The sequence below is a fragment of the Hemibagrus wyckioides genome, linkage group LG15 (assembly GCF_019097595.1).
Source record: "Hemibagrus wyckioides isolate EC202008001 linkage group LG15, SWU_Hwy_1.0, whole genome shotgun sequence".
In the NCBI taxonomy this organism is placed as follows: Eukaryota; Metazoa; Chordata; class Actinopteri; order Siluriformes; family Bagridae; genus Hemibagrus; species Hemibagrus wyckioides.
Genome location: NC_080724.1, coordinates 6,101,212 through 6,127,814, shown reverse-complemented (window position 1 = coordinate 6,127,814; position 26,603 = coordinate 6,101,212). Strand labels below are relative to the sequence as shown.

The 26,603-nt window shown below is 37.9% G+C and overlaps 1 protein-coding gene across 1 annotated transcript; it reads left to right on the top strand.

Moving 5' to 3' along the window:
* The first annotated feature begins 349 nt into the window (after positions 1–349).
* Positions 350–23,777, top strand: cs (citrate synthase). The gene is made up of 11 exons (XM_058409660.1): positions 350–530; positions 9,997–10,044; positions 12,481–12,588; positions 14,035–14,100; positions 14,283–14,414; positions 16,506–16,694; positions 18,369–18,568; positions 20,900–21,029; positions 22,062–22,163; positions 22,426–22,635; positions 23,354–23,777. The coding sequence occupies exons 1-11, from the start codon at positions 480–482 to the stop codon at positions 23,522–23,524; spliced, it is 1,407 nt and encodes a 468-aa protein (XP_058265643.1). The 5' UTR covers positions 350–479; the 3' UTR covers positions 23,525–23,777.
* Positions 23,778–26,603: the final 2,826 nt, after the last annotated feature.

Below are 26,603 nucleotides of genomic sequence, written 5' to 3'. Positions count from 1 at the left end.
TTTTTAGTACAATTTAACCTTCTTTTTTTACAGGCACATCTCAGAACGCCTTTACAATGACCATATAGGCTTCGCAGAATGTAACCAATCGTATGAAAGAACGCACCCGTCGACAGCCAATGAAATGCAGTAATATATAAGTCTAGCGAATACGGGTGCTTTTCGCTGTTTCATGTACCGAGCCCCATCCAATCCAAAATAGGGATAAATATTATATGGTTTAACGCTTCCTACTTCAATACACTACTCTTGGTAAAAAAATAATGGCTTCCGCGCCCTAGTTAGTGCACTACATCCTGTGTTTTGGGCCATTTGGTATTCAACTTGCGACTACTTTTAAGACCGAGTGCCTTTTTCAACCTTCACGTTAAACCACTGTAGGGGCACCTTCAACCAGTTCCGCGGCGCACCGGCAGCGGATTGATCAATACAAATTACTAGTATTTATATATTAGAACACATTTACAAATACAGGCATTATGTCTCTTCTGACTATTAGTAGGTTGGCCCATAGGGTTCTGTGTTCAAAGGTAAGAATTATTCACTTTATCCGATTTCTGCCCGATAGGCTACCAGGCTAGCTTCGTTTAGCTGATCATTTCGTTTTATGAATTTTAATATTACGTTTTCGTAATTCTGCAGAATACGAGGTTGAGTTACGGCATGCACATTAGAGTGTTAGATAAGAGCATATCATGACTTCACACACCATTTCCAGCAGATATAATCAACTAACCCTAGCTTTTAAAGTTCAATGTGGCACATCGGCTGCTGGACCGAGGGTGAGCTGTAGCTACACAGGTAGCTAGCTATCGCTGCCGTATCTCGTAAAGGGCGGGTGTATCCATTAAATACGTAACATTATCTGTTCTTGTTAGAGTTGTGGTTTCAAAACTGTTTTAACGCGTTGTAGTACATGTCGGTTCATGTTTTTTGCTAATGGTAACAATTGACAGTTTACCTCTTCGCGGTATCATTTCTTTAGCCATTTGTAGTGCTAAGCTAACTAGCAGAACTAGCTGACTAGCTGCTATGACATTCCGAGAGTGAGCAAGACGGTCGTATTCTGGCTAACCAAAATAACCTGTCTTCGCTTTTTTGTTGCAAATTTTCTCGTGTTTCTCATTTTCTGTTACGTTGGCTGTTAAGACATGGTGGCTAACTGACGTGACCTCCTTTATTTCCTCTGAAACAGCTGACTAGTTGCCAACTCATAGCATTGCAGGTTTTCCCTTACAGACCATCTCGATGTTATATTTTAATCCCCCTATGTAACTCGATGCTTGTGCATAGACCTGTGTCGTCTTCTCTTCTGTAAAACATGCCCGACCCTTCTTGTGTGGCCTGTACTAGTGGATAATTTAATACGTTTGCTAGATTGATGTTTTATTATGCCTTTAGTAATCGGCTTTAGTACTTAGAACGGACGTGAGCACTTGTACAGCTTGGCTGATAGGGAGCTAACCAAAGGTCACTATCACCCTTCTTAAACACACTGTAATCATCACGTCTTCTTTTTAAACTATTGCTGCTAGTAAAACATTATAGGACATCTGACTGTGGGCCTGAAGAAGACCTCTGTTTGCTGTGCTTCTGCTAAAATCTTTCTGACTGACAGAGCGAGATGTCAATGGGAAATGGCAGCCTTGCCTTGGATGTTCACAGATGACTTTGGCATCCGAAGGATTTAAACAAAAGGGCAAATGCATATAGATACTTGTACCTCTCAGTTCTCAATGACCCTTGATGCATTTCTGCTGAGTGTGTTCTAACTGTTTTGTGCACACTGTATAGTTGGTGTTCCTGTAGGAATGGCTCTTAATTTGGACAAAGTTACTGTACTGTAAACTAGTTCTTAGGCTTAATTAATACTTCTGTGTTTACACACTTGTGTGTCAAGATGCAGAGAGTGGGTTCATGGGTATGTATGATGCACAGATGTGTTTACACTTTTGCACAAAGTTTTCTCATTAGCTAGCTGCATGTTTTGAGTATCAGCTGGTCTTCTCTCTGAAAAAACCCAGACAGATAGAAATATACAGTGCAAAGAGGTAGATGAGTCATGAGTCTGGTTTCTCTCAAATTTTCTTCCTTGTATCATCCCAGTGAGTTTTTCCTTGCCACTGTTGCCTGAGGCTTGCTCATTAGGGATAAATATGAATTTATTTTTTAAACTTTGTAATTTTTATTCTGTATTTTTATATGTCTATAAAGCTGCAGAGACAGTGTACATTGTTAAAAGCTAAAGGTCACAGCACGTTTGTAGACATGTATAATGGCACAGCCAATGCAGATTTCTGTTGACTTCAGAAAAAGAATTGTTGATGTTCATCAGACTGGAAAAGGTTACAAAATTTTACAGAACCTTTTTTGTAAACCTTTTGGTTTAAATGAGAAGTGTTATTTTTGAATTTCATTATAAGAACCTTATCCCAGCTGTGGAATATGGCAGTAGTATTATAGTTTTGCTCAGTAATCTGAATACAGAAGAACTGTAAATCTTTTGACTTTCTACACTGATGCTTGTCAGTCCTGATTGGGGTGTGCTCCCTGTTCTGTCTTATAGAATCCACTAAAAGCTCCTTGGTTTTGTTGATGTTGAAACTGAGGTGGTTTTCGCTGTAGGCTATTTCACTGTTGTCGTGTTCAGACCTACCACCATTGTCATCTGCAAATGCGATGTCATTGGGGCTGTTTGTGTTCACTAGGGATGCCACAATACTCAATATAATATTGAACCATTCGGTACGATCTCCACAGTTCAGTATGCGTATGTGAATTGTTTGTTTTTTTCATTGAAATAATTTTTATGCGTTTTATTACTCTCTGAACTGGTTGTTTGTGTTTGCCTGTACTGTATGTCTACGTGCTAAAACAGATAAATGCCACCCCGCAAGTAAATATCCAATCAGTGAGCGTTAAAGTTAGGGGTGCTTAACCTTGCTTGCGATGCTCTAACCATGGTGAGCGGTGAAGTGAGACAGAAATATGAGGAAGCAGTGCCGTCTTTCAAATTTGAGGTGTGGGGACATTTCGGATTTGCTGTTGACTCTGATGCTGATTAAACAAAAATGGTAAACAAAAAAATTACTGTGCGAGCACTGTTACACACAAGTTACCTACGCAAATGGAAATACTTCCAACATGACTGCACATCTGCAGCTTCATCACCCAGCAATATCACTGTCTGGAAGCAGGATGGCAGAGCAGGTAACACAGGCATCCAAAAAGCAACAGTCTCTACCTGATTCCTTCCAGCAGTCATTTCCAACTAGTTCCGAGAGACACAAAAAAATAACAAATGCAGAAGGGGTGTTTATTGCCAGAGATTTGCAGCCATTTTCGGTGTTCAGTAATGTGGGCTTTTAACACCTTTATAAAAGTGCTCAACCGAATTGGCTAAAGCACCAAGCCTTGCTTTAACGACAGATAGTTAAGTAAAATAAAGAAAATTACAACTAAAACCCATTTTTTTCTTCTTAACATCTTACTGTTCCTGTCACCTAAGCAAAGAATAATGAAAAAACCACTTTAATTTGCCAAGCCAACCGAACCGAAAACCGTGGTTAAAAAACCGAGGTACGTATTGAATCGTGGGTTAACTGTATTGTTGCATCCTTAGTGGTCACACAATACTAGGTGTATAAGGAGTACAGGAGGGTAGATGAGAAGATGCAAGCTTGCGATAAGCAGTAGGTCATACCACGCAGGTAGCACAGAGCGGATGTTGTCTTTGGTGAAGCTCTCAAAGTATTTACTCACCATGAGGGTCAGAGCAACAGGGCACCAGTTGTTCAAGCAGTTTTCCGCAGATTTCTTTGGTATGGACACAATGGTGGATATTTTGAAATGTGGGGAGTACAGGTTGAGAACACCAGCCATTTAACCTGTGCACACTTTAATGATGTTGCCAGGGATGCCATCTGGACCCTTGGCCTTGTCAATATTCTCCCATTGGAAGGATCAGGTTATGTTCAAGACAGAGTGTGTATTAATCTCTTTAGCACCAGCCACAGGAGCTCTCTCTTTGGGGTCAGGGATGTTTGTCTCAAAGCAAGCATAAAAAGTATTAAGCTTGCCTGGTAGGGAGGCAGCAGGTTTCATAGCAGAATGTTTTTTTCCTTACTGTCTGTGATATTGATGTTTTGTTGATGGTGCTAAACCAGTAATAATCACATCAGTACAACCCAAACATGGCTTTCTGTGAACTCATGCTTGTTAAAGGGGGTGCATCACATTGGATACCCCATGATGCAGCATGGAGCAGCAGCTCAAAAATATACAGTTGACTGGCACACATCTCTGAAGCCTTCACTCTTGCAGTTCAGTAGCAGATAGGGGAGACCTGGTGGAATAATTGAACTGAAAATTGATGTACAAAATGTTTCTGTAGATATCTGAATGAATTCTTCTGCTAAAGGTGGGTTATATAATCAATAATCCAGGAGTGGCCATTTGAGATACTCTGGGCACAACAGGGAACAATTACTACATGAGCTCTCTAAGCGTCCAAAAAAAAAAAACCTACCCATTATTCTACCCATTATTCATTATTATGTGGCGGGGGCTAAGGACAATCAGTGAGTTCAGAGGCAAATCCACTACTGTGGTGACTGCTGACTTAAATGGTGAGTTAAATGTCTCCTCTGCATACTTTGAGGCTAACTGTTCTAAAATTAGCCATTAGCTAGCATTATAGAGGGAAGCAGCTCTGCTGAATATAAGAATGCAATCATCGTCTCAAAGGACGAGGTTCAGACGGCTCTGAAGCATGAGAATATCAGAATCAGAAAAAGTTTTATTGCCAGGTACAGCAAAGAAAATTGTCTGGCCCAGATGTAATTTCTGGCCTGTACCGAGATCCCGCCTGATCAGCTTGCTGGCATGTTCACCTCCATCTTTGATGAGTCACTAGCTGAGACTGGTCCCCATCTGGTTTAAAAATTATCTTAAGAATTTGATCTGATCCTCCTTCTCTGCCAACATTGACCCACTCCACCTACTGCTCAAACAGGTCTACAGAGAATCTCTCATGCCTTTCACATCACCCTCACCCACACTGAGAGCAACAAAAGAAGCAAAAAAGAGGCAAAAGAACAACTATATGAGGCTGCTGTTAAACTATAGTTCAGCCTTCAATACCATAGCCCCAGATAGCTGGGCTCCAAGCTCGGGGCCTTCAGGTTTAATGCCTGGGTCCTGATTTCCTTAAAGGCAGACTCTAGATAGTGAAAGTGGGCCAGTTTGTGTCCAAAACGATCACACTAATCACCAGAGCACTACAAGGTTGTGTCTTGAGCCACCTGTTCTACTCTTTTTACACACATGACACAGGAAAGTCTTGTGGACTTCAGGAAAATCGGACCAACACTCCACTCATGATTACCATCACCCCTGTGGAGAGAGGGAGTAACTTTGGAGGTACTTTGGAGTAGAGCTGTCAAAAAAAATTAGAATTTCAATATTTGTCGAATTTTGGAAAAAAAGCAAATTCGAATGCAAAAACTGTGACGACGTAACTGACACAGTTGTTAGTCTGTTGTCCAGTGCAGCGGTGCGGGTCCATGGTTAATTTGAAAAATGAAAAAGAGAGTGAGCTGCATATCTATGAATGAGAAGCAATGCTACCTGCTGACGAAAACCCTCTTAGTTGGTGGCAAAAATTATGCGGTATGTATCCACATTTTGCGCATATTGCGGAGACATACTTGACCATACCTGGCACATTGGTCAGAGCTGAGTGTGTGTTTTCATCAGCTGGAAACATTGTCAACAAAAAATGCTCAGCATTTGCTGCAGAACAAGTTGACCGTCTTTTTTTTTTTTTTTTTGATGAACAATATGTAGGTTAGAGGTGTTTCTGAATGGCAGTTTGCTATTTTGTCTTCATGTAGTACAAACATTAGTCTGTTTTGTGCACTTTTGTTACCTAATTTTCCTTTTATGCACATTAAGGAAATTATATTTTTTTAAGAACAGTTGTTTAAAAAGTTATGCTCTTTAGAAAGTGAATGTCATTTCATTTCAATAAAAGATGTGATGCTTGATTTGGTTTATAATTGATTATTGCACTCACTTGCGCCCGCAGGGAATAGCAGACAATGCAGTACTTTTTCCCCTAACATTAAGAATTGCCTTTAGAATTTGAATATAATTCGAACAAATATAATTTTGCTAATATTTAAGAAAGAAATTCAAGCCCTACCTTGAAGTACACATTTCTGAGGATCCCACTTGGAGTCGTGTGTGTGTGTGAGAGAAGGTCAGCTCTCCCCTGTTTGCACCACATCTACACCAGATGATACAGTACCAGAGCTATGAATATGAGTGTAGTTAGTAAAGTTGCAAAAACTAATTAAAATTCCAAAAATAGGTGACATTTCTTGATTCATTTAGCTATCTACTAGGGATGCCACAATACTCAATATAATATTGAACCGTTCGGTACGACCTCCATGGTTCAATACGCATGTGAACCGCGGTTTTTCGTTTTTTTCCTTAAAACAATAATAACCAGGCGTTTAAAAAAAAAAAAAAATTGTATTGCATGCGCTCTCTGTACCTCCTGTGTATGTTTGCCTGCACGGTATGTCTACGCGCTGAGACAGACACGCCTCCCCACGAGTAAATATCCAATCAGTGAGCGCTAAAGTTAGGGGCGGTGACCATGTTTGTGATGCTGGTGTCAGATTTCACTCTAACCCTGGAGAGCGGTGAAGTGAGACAGAAACATGAGGAAGCAGCGCCGTGATTCAGATCTGTGGTGTGGGGACATTTGTTGTTGACCATGATGCCGATGAAACAAAAACGGTAAACAAAAAATGACTGTGTTTAAGCAGTGTTACACACGAGTTAGATACTGACATGGAAATACTTCCAACATGACTGCACATCTACAGCTCCATCACCCAGAGATATCATTGAACCGTGGGTTAACTGTATTGTTGCATCCCTACTATCTACTCCACCCCATCTATCCAATCCACGTTAAAAGTATTGGCGCCCTATATATCCACTCGCCATGCATCTATCTAGCGAACGGTGTATTCATTCAATATTTAGAAGAATCACAAAATTACTGCAAAATACACATTTGACATATCCAAACAGGCTCAATCAGGCGAACTGTGTTGCATGTATTCTGATGACATCATGTGACATCAGGTGCATGCCAACCCCCAAAAAAATTAAAAGGTGAAGTAAAAGGTGTTTCCAAACTTTTGAATGGTAGTGTTTATATGTATATATGTATGTATGTGTGTGTATGTGTAATATATATATATATATATATATATATATATATATATATATATATATATATATATATATATATATATATATATATATATATATATAAAAAATATACAGTGAGGGGAAAAAATTATTTGATCCCCTGCTGATTTTGTACGTTTGCCCACTGACAAAGAAATGAAGTCTGTAATTTTAATAATAATTTAAGTGAGAGGCAGAATAACAACAAAAAAATCTAGAAAAATGCATTTCAGAAAAGTTCTACATTGATTTGCATTTTATTGAGTGAAATAAGTATTTGATCCCCTATCTATCAGAAAGATTTCTGGCTCCCAGGTGTCTTTTATACAGGTAAGGAACTGAGATTACAGTAGGAGCACTCTCAGGGAGTGCTCTTAATCTCAGCTCATTACCTGTATGAAAGACACCTGTCCACAGAAGGAAGCAATCAATCAGATTCCAAACTCTCCATCATGGCCAAAGAGCTGTCCATGGATGTCAGGGACAAGATTGTAGACCTACACAAGGCTGGAATGAGCTACAAGACCATCGCCAAGGAGCTTGGTGAGAAGGTGACAACAGTTGGTGCGATTATTCCCAAATGGATGAAACACAAAAGGACTGTCAATCTTCCTCGGTCTGGGGCTCCATGCAAGATCTCACCTCATGGAGTTTCAGTGATCATGAGAACGGTGAGGAATCAGCCCAGAATTACACTGGAGGATTTTGTCAATGATCTCAAGGCAGCTGGGACCATAGTCACCAAGAAAACAATTGGTAACACACTACGCCATGAAAGACTGAAATCCAGTAGCACCCGCAAGGTCCACCTACTAAAGAAAGCACATGTACAGGCTCATCTGAAGTTTGCCAGTGAACATCTGAATGATTCAGAGGAGAACTGGGTGAAAGTGTTGTGGTCAAATGAGACCAAAATCCAGCTCTTTGGCATCAACTCAACTCGCCATGTTTGGAGGAGAAGGAATGCTGCCTATGACCCCAAGTACACCATCCCCAGATGACAGGACAACTGCACCGCATCAAAGGGGCGATGGACGGGGTCATGTACCGTTAAATCTTGGATGAGAACCTCTTTCCCTCAGCCAGGGCATTGAAAATTGGTCGTGGATGGATATTCCAGCCTGACAATGACCCAAAACACACGGCCAAGGCAACAAAGGAGTGGTTCAAAAAGAAGCACATTAAGGTCCTTTAGTGGCCTAGCCAGTCTCCAGACCTTAATCCCATAGAAAATCTGTGGAGGGAGCTGAAGGGTCAGCCACAAATCCTTAATGACTTGGAGAGGATCTGCAAAGAGGAGTGGGCCCAAATTCCTTGAGATGTGAGATGTGTGCAAATCTGGTGGCCAACTACAAGAAATGTCTGACGTCTGTGATTGCCAACAAGGGTTTGCCATCAAGTACTAAGTCATATTTTGCAAAGGGATCAAATACTTATTTCACTCAATAAAATGCAAATCAATGTATAACTTTTTTTTGAATGTGTTTTTCTGGATTTTTTTGTTATTCTGTCTCTCACTATTCAGATAAACCTACCATTAAAATTTCTTTGCCAGTGGGCAAACGTACAAAATCAGCAGGGGATCAAATAATTTTTCCCCTCAGTGTGTGTGTATATATATGTGTGTGTGTGTGTGTGTGTGTGTGTGTGTGTGTGTGTGTGTGTATGTATGTGTGTATGTGTGTGTGTGTATATATATATATATATATATATATATAATATATATATATATATAATATATATATGTGTGTATATATATATATATATATATATATATATATATATATATATATATATATATATATATATATATATATATATATATATAATGTATGTATATATGTATGAGAGAGAGAGAGCGCTGCACGGTTATGACAAAAATTGTAATTGTCGATTATTCCCTTGAAATTGTAATTGCGATTATTAATTACGATTATCACAATTTACATTAAATGGTGTTTTGAATAGCTTTATCTTTTCTTTTTTTTTCTTTTTTTTTTAATTTATAGTTTATAACATATAAATATTTTTTATCTTGGTGACTTTTCTATCCTATTTCTTTGAGGGTGGAATCATCAGAGAGTATCTCAGAGACTTGACTTGAGCAAAACAGTCAGTTACCGTACTAGTATTTATAGTGCTGAGAATTCCTTTTTCAATAGACAGAACAGCCAAATGATGGAGTCTGTTCTGGCCCGTTGTTCACCTAAGTCATGTATGTATTTTAACTTAATACTGCATTAGTTGAATAAAAGAGAGTCATGATGTTCAGACTGTAATGTCTTAGTGCTTTAACAGTTTATAGTTTATTTAGATCTATCTTTAGGCTTATTTAATTTAAGGCTTTTGTACGTCTTATGTATGGAATAATATTCAAAAGGGTCCTATATGTCAGGGGTTTTCATAATCGGAGACAGTGGGCCTTCTTTTTGACTCAACATACATTTGTTAGCCTACTTTTATCAACTGTGTTAACATTAAAAATTCAAAGTTAGGCTATCTCAATAATAACATTGTTGTGTTTTCTGACCATTTTTTTTTATTGCTGTCGCTCTCAAGGGCTGTAAGGTATTTTAGTCACGTGGTGTGAAAGCAGCCCTGCGCAGACCGATAGGTGTATGACTTTACAGTATCGCGAGAGAGAACCTGATGTTTAACATGTTCCACCTATATAGTTCACTGAGTTACTGTTTTGTTTTTTTTTTGTTTTTTGTTCTTTTCCAGAATGCAGCAGGTGTTGCTGTGATAGCCAGAAATGTTAGTGCATCCACGGTAAGTAACTCAACCTTATACCACACCACATTATGTATACAATGTAACATGATTCACCACAATCTCTCAGAGTGAAAGATTTCAAACCCATATTGAAATATAGCTGCAAGCAGCGATTAAAGGGGGCTAAGAACTTTTTATCCTCACCCTTTCTGAGATTTTGCTATAGGCCCTGCTCTCTTGCTCTCTTGCTATAGCTCTCTCTAATTACAGATAATGTCAAATCTTGATTGTTAACTTGGCTCGTGTTGTAAATATGTGTACAAGATTAATTTCAATTTATAAAGGTATTGCTGAGATATGCCCATACTTCCATTTTGGTGCCTTAGCTATTAAATGCTTTTCCTGTTTGTTCTGATTACATCATGTAATCCAAATTCAGTAATAAGTGGACAAAATTTATAGAAGAAGCCAAAAAAATCAACTGTTTTTTGAATTTCAATATGACCAGCATCTTATTTGGCAAATCACAAATTTATTATGTTGAACTCTTGTTACCTTCCACTGAATCAAGCGAAAGAAGAATCATGATTGTAAGTAAAACTGTTCAGAACATTTCAAGCACTTATGAAAACTTCAAAGTAGTTCTTTCTTTTACCGAAGCTTTTCAGGGACAATTACAGCCACACAAAACTTTTATTTCACAGTAGAAAACGTATCTGTTAAAATCAAATTAAAGAAAAATCCCAGTAATCTCCCTAAAACTCACAACTAATAACATAACCATTACACCCCCTAACCCCCTAAAACCTGCAGCTTCCTAGCTAATGTTAGTTTCATATACAATAAAAAAAAAAACACTGCACTATTGTTCCATGCAATAGTGTTTAGTGTTGGTCTGGTCAACAGAGACATGAGCACTATCTTCCTGAGTCTTCGTTTGTATTCTTGCATTAAGAGGAAAACAGTCTGATTTTAATGGAAGCCATTAGCGAGTTAGCTTTGTACCCATTTTTAAACTAAGAGGAAGAGTGGTCCAGTGTGTTTGCTTTTAGGTGAACAGGAGACATGTAGCTAGAAGTTTGGTATGACTTGTCTGAGGTTGGCTACATCAATTACTCAACTATTGTACAAAATGATATTATGGCACATAAGTTTAACAAGTGCAAAAACATGAATAGTGCCCCAGAGGCAAGTTGACTAAGACTGTGTTAATTATTAAGGCTCCCTCCCATGGACAATATCTCAGTGTTTAATCTGTCAAATGCCTGCTGAAAACTGATAGGCAGGTGGCAGCCAGGTTTTTAACTAACCCTTGTCATCATCAAACACCTACTTGCAGATTTGCATTGAGGTGTTTCAGCTGGATTCTGTCTTCTGAAGCAAACTTCTGTCCTAGCTCTATGGTGGTGTTTGTTGTTTTGTGTTGAACTTGTTGTATGTTTATGTAGCACCAGGTCCTGGAGAAACGTTGTTTCATTTCACTATGTACTGCGCCAGCTATATGTGGTTGAAATGACAATAAAGCTTCTTGAATCTTGAATCTTGAATCTTGGATTGCACATCTTGAGAAGCATTTCTCTGATCTTAGCTCTGCCCCTTATGCATAACCGTTCCTCAAGCCTTGCAAATGTGCTGAAAATCTAGTCTTGTGTATGTTTTAGGTTTCATGCAAAAGTTGAGTTGTTTGCGTAAATTAGGCTCTGCCTCATTGAGTCAACACCAATATCATTTAAAAACAGGGTTCCAAATACCAAAGAAGTGTCACAGGTAGTTTCAGAATGTTATAACAGTGTTTATTGGACCACATATAATCACAGCATAATGCAACTTTTTAGGGTTAGCATTTACCTGGTAGTGGCAAAGTACAAAGCTTGGCTTGAAGCACAGATCATGCCAGTGGGGAAAACTACCCCAGATTCCACTAAGCAAGTACTATGTCTGCATGCAGCAGACATCAGGAAAACCCACTGAAACCCAGGAGTTAACCCACTGAAAGCTGCTGATCCTGACAACAAAACAGGTCAGGTTTGTCCTGTGAATTTTCTGTCAGTTCTGTCAAGAGGAATGGGCCAAAATTCCAGCAACTATTGTAGAAAGCTTGTGGCAGGATACCCGAAACGTTTGGCCCAAGCGAAACAGTTTCGGGGCAATTCTACCAAATACTAAGGAAGTGTATGTAAATTTTTGACTGATGAAAGTAATAAAAAAAAAAAAATTCCATAAAATTCTCTCTCGCTAGATTCTGACATTTAACAAATGCAAAAAATATGTTAATATTTATTGATCTAAAACAGAAAAAGTTTACTCTGATTTAATGTTTGACAGTAAAGAAAAAAAAGTTTGTGTTTTTTTCTGAAGTGTATGTAAATATCTGGTTTCAACTGTATGTCTTTTAGCTATTTAATCTGTTTTTGCATGACTTTGCTTTTGAATTGTGTAACTGCAGTTGTTTTTAGATTATATTCTGATATTTTAGCTTCTTGACTCTTGCAGAATTTGAAAGATGTCCTGGCAGATCTCATTCCCAAAGAACAGACTAGAATCAAGAACTTTAAGCAGCAGTATGGCAAAACTTCTATTGGCCAAATCACTGTGGATATGGTAAGAGATGTCTTTTTGTTTTTACAACAAGATTTGTCTGTGACTGTATGGATAAACTGCAACCATAGTTTATTATGCTTGGGGTATTTAATGTTCTCGAATATGCATTTGAATTTGGTGGTATGGGTGTATTTGAACTCCAGGTTCTAAATTTGAACTCCAGGACTGTTGGAGAGCTGTATTAGGCTCTTTTGCTTAGACTGTCTTTTCTCAATTGGCAACATTTGTTGTTTAAATGATTGAGTTCATTTCTATACAATTATTACAAATGTGTAAAGTTTAAACTTATAAAAGTTTTAGGCTTATAAAAATATTTTAGTTGGTGCCCTGCTTGATGACAGTACCTCTGGACCACCAGAGATAAAATATTGTGCACATTGCATGGAAAACATTACTTTGGAATATAACAGTTTATTGTGAATGTAATGATAGAATCCCAATTGTGGAACTAATTTATCTTCTGTTAAATAGCTACAAGCACTAGCAACAAATACAAAGCAATTATACATTAGGAGAAAGCTACGGAAGCCCAGAGAGGCCATGTGATATTTTTTTTGCTTTTGTTTTCTCGTGATCACGACTTAATTTTCTCGTGATCTCGAATTAATTATGTATCATGTGAATTAATTTGCTATTATTAATTTATTTTTTAATTTAAAAAAAGTTTTTTTTTTATTAAAAAAATAAATTAATAATAGCAAATTAATTCACATGATACATAATTAATACTATCAATTAATTCAATTTTTATTTATAAATAAACAAATGCTGTTTGCAATGCCACATGCCATATGTATATTTAAGAAGAAATTAGAATAACTGGGGAACGTAGTCAGTTAAGTAACAAGTACGACATTTCAGTCGTATAGAAATTTGTCAACGGTCCCTAAACTACCGCTTCCGAATATCAAACTAACTTCACCGCGGTTCTGATTATGTCGTGATCACGAGAAAACAACTTTTGTTATCTCGCGATCACAAGAAAATAACTTTTGTTATCTCGAGATCACGAGAAAATTAAGTCGTGATCACGACAAAACAAAAGCAAAAAAATATCACATGGCCTCTCTGGGCTTCCGTAGAAAGCAGTCTCAGGAAATGTAAATCAAAATTATGTCACACATTTACATATTAAGCATCATGAATTCATTTGCATATTCTGTTAAAATATTTAAAATTTTATTATTTAATATTTCGGTGTGTGTTAAACATCTATTTAACTTTTGGGAAAATGTTCAGCTTGTTTCTGTTAATTCCATTGTCACAAAAAAATGAGTTTGCTTAATTGTTTGCTTAAATAATTGACAAGTCTTAAGATGTAAGCATGCTATTTTATTCTCTATGTACTAACTGGGGTTTTCAATTTAGCTAGATTTTTCGCTATGTCAAGTATTACAGACACATGTTAGTATGTCTAATATATTAATATATACAAATTTGTTATAGGTTTATGGAGGTATGAGGGGTATGAAGGGCCTAGTATATGAGACCTCTGTGCTTGACCCTGATGAGGTAAGTGAAATAATATTTAGCCTTTATAAAATGCATACAAACGTTGTATAGATATTTTGACTGATTTGTATCAATACACCACTTTAACTATAATTCAGGTTTGACTTTGTGAACTAAGGCATTGCAACAGATAAACAGGTTTACCTACTAACTTTTTACCTTCAATCATTCATGGTCTTCAGGGAATTCGTTTTCGTGGCTACAGCATTCCTGAGTGTCAGCAGCTATTGCCAAAGGCTGCAGGAGGTGAGGAACCACTGCCTGAGGGACTCTTCTGGCTGCTAGTCACAGGCCAGGTGCCCAATGAGGAACAGGTGAGGAATGCTAATTAGACTTGCTAATATAGATGTGCCGGCTGCTTTCTATAAGCACATAGTATTTTAGCAGTGTAGTATGTGTAAAAGATAAGCTAAATCTCAAGCCATATCTTTTTAAAATTTTACAATTTCAGTTGCATTTTCTGGCATCACCTCATCCAGTTTTATAGCCATAATAATAAATTGATTCCCAGCACCCATGTCCCAGACCAAGTTGTACTCCAGCTGGTCGATATGTTCTCCCCCAAGAACTTTTAGAATTTTGAGAATAGCTGAGGGGAGCAGGTTGACCATCCTCAGCCTCCATAGACGCTGACATTGTTGACCTTATTGAGCATGGATCTCATCTATGAAACCATGAGTAGATCTAGATCTACATTTGTATGTCATATGCGCAATAAAATTTGGCACAAATGAAATTGGTATGATCACATATGCTTATACCCAGCTATATGCAATTTCATTCGGACATCATTTATTATTTGAATAGAGAAATGACAACAAATTGCATCCTTCTACCTTCTTGGAATAGATTCATACAACGTCTGAATATCTTCTAGTTGCTTCAGAGAGGTTGGAGCAGGGAACCTGTTTCTCCAAAATTTCCCACACTGGTTCGATGATTTTCAAGTTAGGTGACTGAGCTGGCCAGGGCAGATGTTGAAGTTCTGGCTGTGTGTATGGGTGCATTATCATTTTGAAAAATAGCATTATTGTTTGGAAACTACATTTGGACCATAGGATGCATCTGATCATGTAGAATTTTTTAAATATTGCTGGTAGTAACACAACCATGTAGGCTAATGATGGGGCCTGCAGAATACCAGGATATGACCACCTAAATCTTCATAGATCCACTCCCATGTTGGACAGTTGGAACCCGACAGTCCAAATTGTACGCGTCCTTGGGCTTTTTCATACATAAACTCAACCTGCTGTTGGGAATTATATAAATGATGATTGATCAGACCATATCACTCATTTCCAATCTTCAGCTGTCCAGGTTTTATGATCATGACACCATCTTTATTTCGCATTTTTGCATTGGTGTCTGTGATTTAATGATTTAGCAATTGCAACTCTTACATGGATGTTGGCTTTGTGAAGTTTTCTGTGGACTCTCTTGTGGAAACTAGTAAGGTGGACATTTTCACAGTAGCCCCAATGGGTGTTTTCCTTATTCTGTTCATCACCTGTATGCATGCTACCCAGTTTTTAGGTGAGTAAAGGTGTAGGAATAAATGTCTTGAATGGAATATGGTCATTGACGTTTTAAAAAAGAATGTAAACATTTTGCTATATATTGTTTTTCTGTACTCTAGTTGTATAATTTTCCTTTTAAGCAAAGTTTAAGCTTTAGGAATTTTTTTTTTTAAATAAGATGATGTATTGATCTTCAATATTTAATAACTCACAGACAGTCTCAAAAAGTTACAGTTTTTTATTTTACATTTTACATTTTTATTATATAGTATATAAACTGAAAAATAGAGAGAGATGTACATGTCTGTCTACCATCAAGAGTTTTGTCCTCATTAAAGATTACTGAGCCTTTTCCAGAAGCAGCAATGCAATTTCAATCCATGACACTATCTCGACCATGTCTCACAAATGAGCTTTTCTTTTTTGGATCATAAGCAGATTACAAATAGTTTGATTTTAGAGTATGTGTGCATTTTGTTGCCCTGCAACATATGGCACACAAAACCATTAAGCAATTCAGAAGGATTGCATATTTGTGGAGTATGTAATTCACACATCCAACACAGTATACAAATAAGTGTCTGGAGTAAATATCTGATTTGATGTATTTGAAAGTAAATGGGTTTTTTAGTGATATATATAGTGGCAGATGTTCTCTTTCCTGGCTCTACATTTTTTTGTATGGTTTTTGGCCTGATTGCAAAATGTAAGGGGTTATGATGCTATACTTCATTTTCTTTCTATCAAACAAAAGTGCTTAATTATCTCTAACAGCACCTTTCTGTTGAAATAATCATTTTTACTATTATTTCAGATTGTTATGCCTGTGCAACTGTTGATTAGTAATCCTCCAGCAGTCCTAACTCTGCCTTATTGTCTCAACAGGTGAACTGGTTGTCAAAAGAATGGGCTAAGAGGGCAGCTCTCCCCTCTCATGTGGTCACAATGTTGGATAACTTTCCAACCAACCTGCACCCTATGTCTCAGTTTAGTGCTGCTGTCACTGCTCTAAATAGCGAAAGCAGCTTTGCCCGAGCCTACTCGGAGGGAGTCCATAAAAGCAAGTACTGGGAGGTAATAATAATAATAATAAACAGTCAATAAAAATACTATTGTTATAACATATATATATATATATATATATATATATATATATATATATATATATATATATATATATATATATATATATATATATATATATATATACTATACTATACTATATTGCCAAAAGTATTCGCTCACCCATCCAAATAATCAGAATCAGGTGTTCCAATCACTTCCATGGCCACAGGTGTATAAAATCAAGCACCTAGGCATGCGGACTGTTTTTACAAACATTTGTGAAAGAATGGGTCGCTCTCAGGAGCTCAGTGAATTCCAGCGTGGAACTGTGATAGGATGCCACCTGTGCAACAAATCCAGTCGTGAAATTTCCTCGCTCCTAAATATTCCACAGTCAGCTGTATTATAAGAATGTGGAAGTGTTTGGGAACGACAGCAACTCAGCCACAAAGTGGTAGGCCACGTAAACTGACGGAGCGGGGTCAGCGGATGCTGAGGCGCATAGTGCGAAGAGGTCGCCAACTTTCTGCAGAGTCGATCGCTACAGACCTCCAAACTTCATGTGGCCTTCAGATTAGCTCAAGAACAGTGCGCAGAGAGCTTCATGGAATGGGTTTCCATGGCCGAGCAGCTGCATCCAAGCCATACATCACCAAGTGCAATGCAAAGCGTCGGATGCAGTGGTGTAAGCACGCCGCCACTGGACTCTAGAGCAGTGGAGATGCGTTCTCTGGAGTGACGAATCGCGCTTCTCCATCTGGCAATCTGATGGACGAGTCTGGGTTTGGCGGTTGCCTGGAGAACGGTACTTGTCTGACTGCATTGTGCCAAGTGTAAAGTTTGGTGGAGGGGGGATTATGGTGTGGGGTTGTTTTTCAGGAGCTGGGCTTGGCCCCTTAGTTCCAGTGAAAGGAACTCTGAATGCTTCAGCATACCAAGACATTTTGGACAATTCCATGCTCCCAACTTTGTGGGAACAGTTTGGAGCTGGCCCCTTCCTCTTCCAACATGACTGTGCACCAGTGCACAAAGCAAGGTCCATAAAGACATGGATGACAGAGTCTGGTGTGGATGAACTTGACTGGCCTGCACAGAGTCCTGACCTCAACCCGATAGAACACCTTTGGGATGAATTAGAGCGGAAACTGAGAGCCAGGCCTTCTCGTCCAACATCAGTGTGTGACCTCACAAATGCGCTTCTGGAAGAATGGTCAAAAATTCCCATAAACACACTCCTAAACCTTGTGGACAGCCTTCCCAGAAGAGTTGAAGCTGTTATAGCTGCAAAGGGTGGACCGACATCATATTGAACCCTATGGATTAGGAATGGGATGTCATTTAAGTTCATATGCGAGTCAAGGCAGGTGAGCGAATACTTTTGGCAATATAGTGTGTATATATATGTATATATATGTGTGTGTGTATATATATATATATATGTATGTATATATGTATGTATATATGTATGTATGTATAATGTGACAAGGATAAACTTGGGTAGAAATTAAAAAACAAATCAAGGAAGTCAACAAGAGCATGTACTGGGTGGCAAGTGTTTGTTTATTTCGAGGAAAGTATAGTAATATACAAGCCAATTATGTGTTCAGACAATCTTACTATACTAATATAATGTGGCCTAATTTAAGTATTCACTCAGTGTCCCATTAATGTTTTCTGGTTTAGTTTGTGTATGAAGATTCCATGGACTTGATTGCCAAGCTTCCCTGTGTGGCAGCTAAGATCTACCGCAACCTGTACCGTGAGGGCAGCAGCATTGGTGCCATTGATCCCAACCTGGATTGGTCTCACAATTTCACCAACATGTTGGGCTACAGTGATTCCCAGTTTACTGAGCTCATGAGACTCTATCTAACCATCCACAGGTTATGAAAGTTTTTGCTTATATTATTTGAAAATTATGTCAGTGTACTTGTGTGTGTGCTTCATTTATTGCATGCACACAACTGCTACAAGAGCTACACTGTTATTTTTATTTGTTTAGTGCATTTGGAGGATTGAAAGATGTAATGAGCATAGATGGAACTGCTTAAACTTGCACGGCCACCAGACTTTCTGGGTTGTCCTGTAAAAAGTTTTTGTTGCATGGAGATGTGATACCAATTTCAGAAAAAATGCAGCGCAATCAGTCAGATAATTTTTTCTGCTTATTACATGACATATAAAAATATATTGTCAAATGCACAAAGTATGCTTTAAGCATCTGTATGCAATGATGTTCTTGTGCTAGAGTAGGATAATCCTAACCAGACACAGTACAAAATGATAAGTAGCTCTGCTGGTGACACCTAAAGCTGTGACAGCTTCTGTCTGATAGCAGCAAGAGCAGTCTATTACTCCAATGGCTGGACACTCATACTGAAGTTCCTCAACAGTATGAGGATGAAGAGGTGCTGGTGAGCTTTCTTCACCACTGGTATGAGTAGACCATGTGAGGTCTTCATGAACACCAAGGAACTTGAAGCTGTTGACCCACTACACTACCCCATGTTGCAAAGGGGCATGGCTTCCATGTGTCATGTTGTGTAATTCACTATAACTAACTATTATGGGGAACCTTGATTAATAAAAGTAGCAAATGGCCACTTTTGGCATGGCTAGCATATTCTATGTTTTTGTCCCTAGAATTGACTAATGGTGGGTGCTAATGGATATTTATGCACATGTCCATGCAAGTACTTCACTTTGACTCAACATGCTCAATCCAGTGCCTCACCTTGAGCCAAATTATTAGTGGAGTTTTGATTACAGTTCACCTGTGCAACAGTGAATACTCACAGGTATGCAGTACATCCCACCTCAAATGGGGAAACCCATGGGTAAACCAGAACTATTTCTGAGGAACAAGGACAGTGAAGGGGTGGAATATTGTCCCTGCCCTGTTGTGGTCTTTAAATTATGTACTTATTTCCTTCAGCTCTCACTTCCTTTTGGGATTGAGCTGATGGGTTTTCCACACTAGCTGAACAAGGGTATAGACTCTGTCACTCATTGGCCCTAACTTTTGGGTTGTTAGCATCACCAGTTCCAGCCGATGGGGCAGACAAGGGAAGGACAGGCAATGTTCTTACTTTTAAAAATGATCCTATTCCTCCAGTTGCACATGTTAATTCTTACATGATAGTCAGCATTTTCAAGCAGCAGCTTAATAGTGTTTAGGGTTCCCTCACCATGATGGTTAAGCTCATCTAGAGATGTCACCAGAGTTCCAGATACATGCCTACAGCCTGGCATGTGATGTCCTTCATATAATAAATTCCCTGCTTGAGCACAAAAGGTGCAGTGCATTTTCTTCTTCTCATAATGGAACACGGTGAACTGCTGTAGCTGTGCTTTTCCATTATCTTCTGGTAATGTCTGAATACTGACCGTTGGGATGACTCTACCTGAGAACTTTGATCCATGTTGACAACATCTGATGTGTAGAAGGCAGGTTTGGACAGGCAGAGGAGTGAGGGAAAAGTGTGGAAATTTTTAGTATGGCCATTTAGTTTTCTTGTTTCTGTTTCTTGTCCATAGTTAGCTAACATCAGCTATCTAGTTAAGCTACACGATTCATGTTAATTAACGTGGCACTGGACAATTTTCAAAAGCTGCAGATTTTAAAAATAAAACAGGAAATTCCTAACATCTTTATTAAAGTTAACACCGTACCAAATTATTTTGCAGTTTTCTTGACCACCAGCTCCTCTACATGTGCATTCAATTATGCTTTACTCACTACAGACAGAGCATGACAGTACAGGATGATGGAGCAGGGCAGGCAGATGAGGAGGGAGTCACAAATTGAAGCTTGCTGCATGCCTTTTAGTTCTCATTACTGGTGACAGTCAAGATAATAATAAAAAAAGTCAGTACTTGAAAGCAGCTGTACAGAAGTATAGAAACAGAGAAGGGAAAAATAATATAAAGTTTAAAGTAAAGTTACTATTTTATCCCTAATGAGCAAGCCTGTGGCAAGGACAAACCCCCTGAGATGATTTTACTATTTATATGAAATATATTATTGTTTTTCTTATTTTTATTGTTTAAAGGATGAACAGGGATATTTTTTGCCCCATGAAGCAACTGTACTCTGTACCTCTCCCAAAAGACCAGTCTGTTATTATCAATCATGAAAAATGTTAACTTATGGATAAAATGGGTAACTTTTATAATATTGGAAACTACATGTGTACATTTCTCTCCTGATTCAGTGACCATGAAGGTGGTAATGTCAGTGCCCATACCAGTCACCTGGTGGGAAGTGCCCTGTCTGACCCTTATCTTGCCTTCAGTGCAGCCATGAATGGCCTGGCTGGACCCCTGCATGGACTCGCTAACCAGGTAACCACCCCACACCCCCAAGTTCTCCACAATTTAGTCTTGGCTAATTTTCACCCACCAGTCAGGTCTCTTCTATCAAATGACGGCTACCAATCTGGGTGGACTTGCGTCCTCTGAGTTACATGAAGCCAACCAACATCGCTTTTTCCAGCTCTTGCAGTTTCATAGGGCAGCTTCTGCTTGCATAAGCTCACAGATGCCCATGATTGGCTGGTGGTGATATTTATTTATTTATTTATTTAAAAGTTTTAAGCATGATTTTCTGAGACTTAAATGGCTGCATTTTAATTTTGGAAAGTGTTGTGCATTGTTGTACATAAAGATCAGTGGCCGCCGGTTAATAGGGGGCACTGGGGTGCCGTCCCCTTAAAGTTAGCCAGAGAAGAATGCTACTTCAATTAAGACTTAATTAAGACTTTTCTGAGAAATAGCATGACCCAGGAGAGGCTGAATGCATTGGCCCTGCTGTCAATGGAAAAAAGACTGGTGACTGAGATGACTGACTTGAGATGAGCTCTTTGAGAAATTTGCAAGCCAGAAAGAAAGGAGAGCAAAATTTTATTTCAAATAGTGCCATTTTCCTGTGTGTGTGTGTGTTTTTTTTTTTTTTTAATGATTTACTTTCAATACTGATAATAAATTACTGATGATGAACCCACACTGATCTAAATTTACTGATTCGTAGTGCATTTATTGCATTCTCTTACAGTTGACTTTAACAGTAACATTTTCAATATTTTATCTTGGCATTACTAACAGTTTCATTTTAAGTTTGTTTGCGCCCTCCCAAAAGATTTTTTAGCAGCAGCCGCCACTGATGAAAATGCAACTGTGTATGTGTTGTAGTTGAATTTGAATTGTCTTACATTATGTGCACACACATGACATGAAATTGTAAATACATTTGTAAATACAAATTGTAAATACATTTGAATTTCAGGAAAGTCTGGAATATGCTGCTATATTTACATGAATATAAATCCTGTATAATGAAAAACTGCGTGTTTGTTGTTTTTTGTCTTTTTCCTGCAGGAGGTGCTTGTATGGCTGACAGCCCTCCAGAAGGAGCTTGGCGGTGAAGTGTCAGATGAAAATATGAGAGATTACATCTGGAATACACTAAAATCTGGCAGGGTGAGAATTTCAAGAGTAGCTAGTTTACATTTTGCCTTTTTTTTTTTTTTTTTTAACATTTTGATGTATTGTATTTACCTTCCCAGCACCCCCTGACACACACACACACACACACAAACACCTTAAACCTCCCTCCATTGTTCTACTGTGAATGTATTGTCTTCCAGGCAAAGGTTCATGCATTATGGCTATGTCAAGGATTTTGTCATTTGTTTCTTCAATTATAAAAATCTTTTTTTGTGTGTATATATGTATATTGTAGGTGGTACCTGGCTATGGGCATGCTGTCCTGAGAAAGACCGATCCACGCTACACATGCCAGAGAGAGTTTGCCCTGAAACACCTTCCCAATGACCCCATGTTCAAGATGGTGTCTCAGCTCTACAAGATTGTGCCCAATGTGCTGCTGGAGCAGGGCAAGGCTAAGAACCCATGGCCCAATGTTGATGCCCACAGTGGAGTACTACTGCAGGTGAGGCATTACCCACATAAGATATTAACCATATTATCTGGAGTCTGGTGTGGGATTTTAGATTGAAATTTGTTGGTGTTTTTTTTTGTTGTTTTTGTTTTGTTTGTTTTTTACTTCTTATTTACTTAAAATGTGACATGTTATATACAAGTTAAAAATTGAGTTGATTTAACATAAGGAGATGATGTAACTATTTCATTTAGGCATATACTTTTATACTTTTATTTATACAGCATTCCATGCAATTAATTAGTCAATCATGTGACAAGAGCACAGTGTATAATGATAAATGTAGGACTAGAACTTCAGTTAATGTTCACATAACACTTTAGAATGGGGAGAAAGTCTCATTGATTTTGACTGAAATTTCTTCAGAATTTATCTTAAAATGGAGGAGAAGATTTAACACTTTAAACACTCACATGTTTAAGGGTATGGTAAGATATTGCTTTAAACAGGAGAGAAAGATTTCAGTATTAACCATTAAGCCATTAACAGAACATTTGTGAGCTAAACTTCTGTAGTACTTGTACTACAATGTAACTCATTTAATGTTCATATGAAACTTAACTTCAGTACAGATTTTGAGGCATTTATCAACAGATAACCAACTCTCTTGCTGTTGATTGTTCTTGTCAAGATATAATCTGCTCTGCATTTAATATAATATCTTTGCTTCATAACAGAAATGTTGGCTAATTTGTGTACATATGTGCAGTATTACAGCATGACTGAGATGAACTACTACACAGTGCTGTTTGGAGTGTCGCGGGCCCTTGGTGTACTGGCTCAGCTGATTTGGAGCAGAGCACTGGGCTTCCCTCTGGAGCGTCCCAAGTCCATGAGCACAGATGGTCTTATGGCCCTAGTAGGGGCTAAGTCAACCTAGAGAGAACAGGCCAATAAAGCTGACTAGATGGGGTGCCGGAGTTTTAGTCATGAAATAAGCCTTTGGACTAAAGAATTTAAAAACCAATTCCACCTGAAGTAAAAAGGGCCATTATTATTCAATACTGTTATTGTTAAAACTTGAGACATTTTCCAAATTTAGTCAAAGTACGTGTGACTGGTTTTCCTCTTCTTACATGTACTAATTCTGATTGATTACTTATTTTTGCCCCGTTAGGTTAAAATACATAAAGTTAGGAAAGGCACTGATTTGTTTGTACATATAACATTTATTGGAAATAAACAGACAGTTTTCCAAATAAACAAAACAAAACCTTAGTATTTTCCCCTCTTAAAATAATTTGTTCTTACCTGTACATACATTTGTCTTTCTAAAACCGTAATCATCCAAATTGTATGACCAGGCGTTCTTCCTCCAGGTAATAAGTCACCCAACTTGCAAAATGGAATTTCTTAAATTAAAGATAAATTCAAGGGTTCACTACTTCATCTCTGAATGCTGAACTATTCTGTCAAGAGTGTGATGGTACAGATGTAAAGCTTTAAAGAAAACAAATTGATTTTACTGTCTTGTAGTTTTCATTAACATTAGTTTTATTGTCCAAGAGCATGAAACAGACAGATCAGTCAGTGCTTACCTTTGCTCGGCCCAAATTTTTTTTTCATATGAGAGGAAAATGCTTGCTTGGTTTTGGTTCTAGCAAATCCCATGTCTTATGTGTAGAGTTATTTTGATCTACATACAAAATCTATACATATATTCAAAAATAATTTATGTTGAATACATGATTTGTGAAAAAAAAAGTTTTTGTCAGCAGTGAGTCTCATGCACATTGGGTTGAGTTTGTTCTCTGGGACAGCACAGGCTGGCACTGATTAGTTTCATGTTTGCTTGGAGGCAATCAGTGGTTTCAATCCTATTGCACTGTCAGTTGACAGGTCTATAAACACTCCACATACTTAAATGAAGACTTCTTTTCAGTTGCTTTCCCTGTCTTTATAGGTTTTCACCTAGAGGTTTTAAAAACAAGTATTCAGTGCTTTTTATCCCCTGTAGTAATATTTGATTTTATTTTATGTTTCTTCATCACTGTATTTTATCAGGTTATTGCATCGGAGAGGACATGCGTTACTCAACGTAACTAATGAATTAAGGACATAGCATGGAAACATCTTGGTTGAGTGGAAAGAGATGCTTGGTAAACAAAACAATTGTGATGGTGTTTGGGGGCAGGGGGCACAATAAATGTTTTTAACAAAATGTTTTCAGAGCATTATTTTCTGTTGACCAAAAATATTCATATAAACAGTTGGTTGATAAAGTATACTGACCCCTGCAGTTTTTGTACATTTTGGCATCAATTTTTACACAATAATTTGTAATGACAGCAACAGCCTCTTAGAATATTTTTTAAAATTTATTGCTTCTACAACAGCTCGCTAATCTAGTACTGACAATATAACAATGATGGTAGCAGTCTACGGAAATATTTTGTCTGTCAATTTGCAGAGAAATGCATCAAATATAATGAAAACATCATTCAGCAGCACAAAAAAGTACTTAATCTGAAAAAAAAAAAAGTTCAAGGTTTTAGCCCTGAACTCAGTTGAGCATGTATTTCAGCTCCTAAAATGTAATTGAAAGAAACCCAAAGGATGTAGGATAAAATGTAATTGAAAGAAACCCAAAGCAAATAATAATGGTAAGAACCTGCAGTAAAAGCCTGGTAAAGCATCACAAAAGAATGCAGCAGCTTCATCTTGGTGGATCACAGGTTTGATGAAGATCTCTGCAACCTTAAATTAAGTGTCTGCCTGTTCCTATATATTGTGTATGGATCTGATATTTGTTTATAAGGAAATGAAAGCTGATTTGTCTAGCTCAGGTTTATCTTATGGTATCAAATCCAAATGTCTGGTATATAGCAAAAACAAAATATTTGACCTTTCCATTCCAATACTTTCAGAGCAATCTGTATGTCTCAACACAACTGTTTTAGAGAGTATGGTGTATGGAAAGTTCCTGGGACTTCAGTGGCTTGGTTTTTGGCACACTGTGAAATGTGAGTCCTTGTACATACAGGTGTATGCCTTTTGAAATGAAGTCCAGTTCATTCCTTGAGATGCATCAAGATATGCAAAGGCAAACAGTCTGGACCACAGCTAATTTTGGAGTCCCTTGGCCAAGGGTCTGAATACTTGGCTAAATGAGATTTCAGTTTTTGATTTTTTAAAAATTGTGCAAGAAGTGAAGGGGTCAGAATTCTTTCTGAATTCTTCCTGAAAGATTAGATTCTTTCTGTGGATTAGAGATGAAAAGTAGTAAATCGTCTGCATACAGCGTTAATTTATGCATGGTATCACGACTTGTAATTCCAGTAATCTGCCGACACTTGTGTAGAGCAGCTGCTAAAGGCTCAATAGTTAGGGCAAATAATAACGGGCTTAATGGACAGCCCTGATGGGTTCCACAATGCAAGTTAAAAGGTTGGGAATACAGACTATTGGTCAGGATTACAGCAGAAGGAGCACTGTAAAGTAACTTAATCTAACAAAGAAACGCCGGACCAATTCCAAATTTTTCCAAAACTAAAAAAAGATACTTCCACTCCACCCTGTCAAATGCCTGATGTTGAGAATATACCACATTCATTAAATGGCAGATATTAAAAAAAGACTGATGATTCTTTATAAACCCTGTTTGATCAGGAGAAATGATGGCGCGGAGAACATCTTCAAGTCTTAAAGCAAGCACCTTCACTAAAATTTTAACATCACAGTTAAGCAAAGAAATTGTCCTGTATGAAGCACAATCCAACAGGATTATCTTTTTTAAGCAATAAAGAGATATCAGAAATCAGAAAAAGTTTTATTGCCAGGTACAGCAAAGGGTCAGCAAAGAGCACTTTACAGTACTAGGAATTTGTCTTGGTGTCAGGTGCAAACATATACACAGATATGAAATGTGTACCTAATTTTAGAATAAAGCTAGAATAAGTAAAATAAATACTGTATAAAGTGACTTTGCATGAGAAGTAGTGCAATTTAGAATGTGAAAA

Excerpts from the sequence above, each read along its gene's own strand:
- cs (XM_058409660.1), top strand. The coding sequence starts at position 480 with ATGTCTCTTCTGACTATTAGTAGGTTGGCCCATAGGGTTCTGTGTTCA. Across the intron at positions 14,415-16,505 it reads AGGTGCCCAATGAGGAACAG|GTGAACTGGTTGTCAAAAGA; the intron begins GTGAGGAATGCT and ends TTGTCTCAACAG. Across the intron at positions 16,695-18,368 it reads ATAAAAGCAAGTACTGGGAG|TTTGTGTATGAAGATTCCAT; the intron begins GTAATAATAATA and ends TTTCTGGTTTAG.